Source organism: Triticum dicoccoides, chromosome 4B (assembly GCF_002162155.2).
Source record: "Triticum dicoccoides isolate Atlit2015 ecotype Zavitan chromosome 4B, WEW_v2.0, whole genome shotgun sequence".
Lineage (NCBI taxonomy): Eukaryota > Viridiplantae > Streptophyta > Magnoliopsida > Poales > Poaceae > Triticum > Triticum dicoccoides.
Window position 1 is genome coordinate 665,404,117 of NC_041387.1, and position 3,658 is coordinate 665,407,774.

At 42.2% G+C, this 3,658-nt stretch overlaps 1 protein-coding gene across 1 annotated transcript; it reads right to left on the bottom strand.

Annotated features, from left to right (window-relative positions):
- Positions 1–1,846: 1,846 nt before the first annotated feature.
- On the bottom strand, positions 1,847–2,708 carry LOC119294260 (protein FAR1-RELATED SEQUENCE 3-like). Its single transcript, XM_037572477.1, has 2 exons — positions 2,148–2,708; positions 1,847–1,972 (listed from the first exon to the last, which is right to left on the bottom strand). Exons 1-2 carry the CDS (start codon positions 2,683–2,685, stop codon positions 1,929–1,931), a joined length of 582 nt encoding a protein of 193 aa, XP_037428374.1. The 5' UTR covers positions 2,686–2,708; the 3' UTR covers positions 1,847–1,928.
- Positions 2,709–3,658: the final 950 nt, after the last annotated feature.

The window sequence follows — 3,658 nt, forward strand, 5'->3', positions numbered from 1 at the left end:
AGGGCGGTGACGGCGTCGGGGCGGCGCGGGGTGACGACGGCGATGGCAAGGCGGAGACGGGCAGCCTGGCGGCGTCGGGGCGGGGAAGAACGAACTGAACAAAATTTTGGCGAGTGCCAGTTATATAGACGACGCATTGGTCCCGGTTCATGAGACAAACTGGGACTAATAAGACCTTTAGTCCCGGTTGGTGCACCAACCGGGACTAAAGGGTGGGCATTGGTACCGGTTGGTGCCACGAACCGGTACCAATGCACACCTTTAGTCCCGGTTGGTGGCACCAACCGGGACCAAAGGCCTTGTGTTGCCCGCGTCGCGACACAAAAGTTTAGTCTCACCTCGCTAGTTGAGGGAGCTCGAGAGTGGTTTATAAGCCCCACTCCCGCTGCCCTCTCGAGCCCCTCTCAAATGCAGGCTTTCGGGCCTAAACACACTGTATCTGACTATGGGCCTGCTGGGCCTTCTGCGGGCCTGAATCCTAGCCCAACTAGCTGGGTTTCTAGTCGTATTCAGGCCGTGGTGGCCTAGTAGGTGGCATTTTTTTATTTTTTTCCCAGTTTTCTTTGTTGCTTTATGTTTTTTATTTTGTTATAGTTTATTTTATTTTGTTTCTACATATTTATTTTATAAAAGTTTATTTTATTTTATTTTGTTTCTACTTATTTATTTTATTTTGTTTCTACTTATTTATTTTATTTTGTTTCTACATATTTATAAACGTTTATTTTGTTTATACTTATTTATTTTATTTTATTTTTTGTTGTTTGTATTTATTTTATGAAAATTCTTTTTGCTTTTAATGTTTTTCATAGAAAATACTTTGATAATTCTTTCTACTTATTTATAACAGTTTATTATGTTTCTACTTATATATTTTATTTGAGTTTATTTTATTTTATTTGGTTTCTACTTACATCATCAATTTTCAACTCTTTCACCCACATAGCATGTGCTAAAAAGTTGAGAAGGTTATTTTTCATGCATTTACTGATTATTTTGAGCTATAAGACTCTGAAATTGAAAAGCATTTCAAATGAACTTTGAAAAGGTTGGAAGTTGGCATGGTATCATCATTTCATCCATATAGCATGTGCAAGAAAGTTGAATGGGTTACGGCAAAAACTGGGAGACAATATCAGGTGGAAACCCCATATTCAATGGAAGCATGGAAACTTGAGCAGAGGCTGTTGGATCTTATATCTATGGACTAGATTCAGCCATAACTGCTACATGCAGTTTTGTAGGAGTACACCTGCTGCCAGCAATTCTATTATACACATAACCCCCTATCGATTTCAAGTATTACAACAAGGCTGCACATGTCCACACGTACGCATGTGCTTCTCCATATATGAGCCCCATAGCATAACTAGCTTAATTGCATATCATAAGTGGGGTTAGATTACAATAATAATATAATATTGAAGTCTGCCCAGTTCCTTGTAAATCCAATAGAACAGACAACAACCAAAGCCACTGCCCAGATCATTTTCGTCAACCATAATCAAAACCATTGCCCAGCTCAAGAACACACCTGCACTTCGCATAGACGTTCCAGCAATTCGGAAATCATTGTCTAAATAATAAACTTAAAGCGATCGGTTCAGTTACATAGAGTGTCATTATGCAGTATCAATCTTATTCAGTCACTTAAGATAATGCTTTACTGTAGTTGACGGTTACAAAATAGAGCATCATTAACTGATGGCAAATCTGCAGCTTTATACATCGATCAGTCATAGAGCACATAGCTCCAGTAAACTACTCCCTCCGTTCCAAAATAGATGACCCAACTTTGTACTAACTTTAGTACAAATTTGGATCATCTATTTTGAAACGGAGGGAGTAGCTAATAACATGCATAAGTCTGGCGCCAATGGCTAATGGCTCTAGTACACTAGATAAGAACAACACAATGCCATAGTATATTAGTCCAAATAACTTGCAGAAGCCAGTAGTGCCACCAAGCAACCTGGAACAAAAAAGTTCAATTGGTCAGGGCATTAGGAAAAATAGCAAGAAATTATACCTAAATTTTTTAAACAGATTTCAAAATTAATCCACAAATATAGATACATCAGTTCGTTCTATTTATTAGAAAGCAAAATTTTAGAAGTATTCTCTAAACTAAGTCCAAAGAAATGTACCGTAATCATGTCTTCTGCACTTCCTTTTTCTTGTCTTCTCTTTCTGTCTTTTCTTTCCACCCTTATCCCTGTATCCCTTTAGTCTTTTTATTCTACCCCTTGAACGAATATCATTTGGAGGATGGATATCAACCTCACTTGGAATGGAACAACCTAGAAATTCCTCATATTCTTCTGTTTGAGTTTGTTCTTTCGCTGGAACTAGAGTAGATAATTGCTCTCCAAGTGCGAAAATGTGATCTCTCAAGAGTTGTATGCCGACCTGAGATTGCTTCGCTTGTACTAAAAGCTCTTCCATATTCTCTCGTGTTTCTGAAACTAGTTTTTGTATCTCTGGATCAATTGAACTACTCTCATTGGCTTCCAACAGAATGCCATCTTCATCAAAGAATGGCTCTGTTTTGCACTCTTTTCTAAACCTTTTGAGTACAAAGTGCTTTGGCAGTTCATTTACCTGGGCGTTTCTTAGGACATGGATCAGATGACGACACGGGATACCATGTGTCTCAAACAACTTACATGTGCAAGAACCTACCATGGTTGTTGTGTTGTAAGTTACCACCCTTAGGGTGTGTTTGGTTCGGGAACGAAGTGGAATGGAATGGCATGGTTCCATTCCACTAGAATGGGTCGGTTCCGTTCTTGTGTTTGGTAGGGGCAATTTAAAGGAATGGAATGGTTACATTTTGGTGTTTGGTTTCATAGATGGAATGGAACGGACTTATTCATCTCTCCACTTGTATTCTTGTGATTATGTACAATATATAGTGGCACAAAAATAATCAATAGAATAATTCTTTGAATTCTATATATGATGGTTATATGCCCAAAACAAGTGTCCAGATCCAAGCAGCTAGTATCAGTGTAGAGCGGATGATCTTGTAGTACTAATCAGCCATCAGCAACACTTTGCCTCAAAACTTCATCACGTTTTCTGTCATCTGCATTCTGCACACAAAATATCAAATTCAGAGGGAGCACAGCAAGCAACAACAGTATAGCAGCACGGCACACAACAATAGTAGCAGCAGCAAGTGCAGGCCACGAGCAGCAAGGGCCGGCCACGAGCACGACGCACACAAGAGAAAGCAGCAGCTCCATGGCGCGGGGTCCGACGGCGGCAGGAGAGAGAGGACCTACAGGCTACCATAGATGGTCGCCGCCGTCGCTGGACCTAGACGGGTCCGACGAGAAGGGAAGGGGACGCCGACGCTTGTTGCTGCCTGCTGGTGGTGAGGCTAGGAGCACGACTTGGAATCGATCCACCGCTGCCTTTTCCTGCTTGCCGCTGCTCGCCTCCTTCCGGCGCTGCCTCCCGGTGCCTGCCAGATGTGAGGGAGAGACGAGAGATGGAGACACGCGAGCAAGCGAGCCATTCCGCGTGGTCCGCCCGATTTCTAGGAATCACTCGGTTCGGCATAAAGGGGGAATATGCCGTTCCCTGGAATCGGTGGGTTCCTCTCCCTTGGACGAACCAAACACTGGAACGGGCCTCTGGAACGGAATCGGCC

Excerpts from the sequence above, each read along its gene's own strand:
- LOC119294260 (XM_037572477.1), bottom strand. The coding sequence starts at position 2,685 with ATGGTAGGTTCTTGCACATGTAAGTTGTTTGAGACACATGGTATCCCG. Across the intron at positions 1,973-2,147 it reads GTGCAGAAGACATGATTACG|GTTGCTTGGTGGCACTACTG; the intron begins GTACATTTCTTT and ends TTTTTGTTCCAG.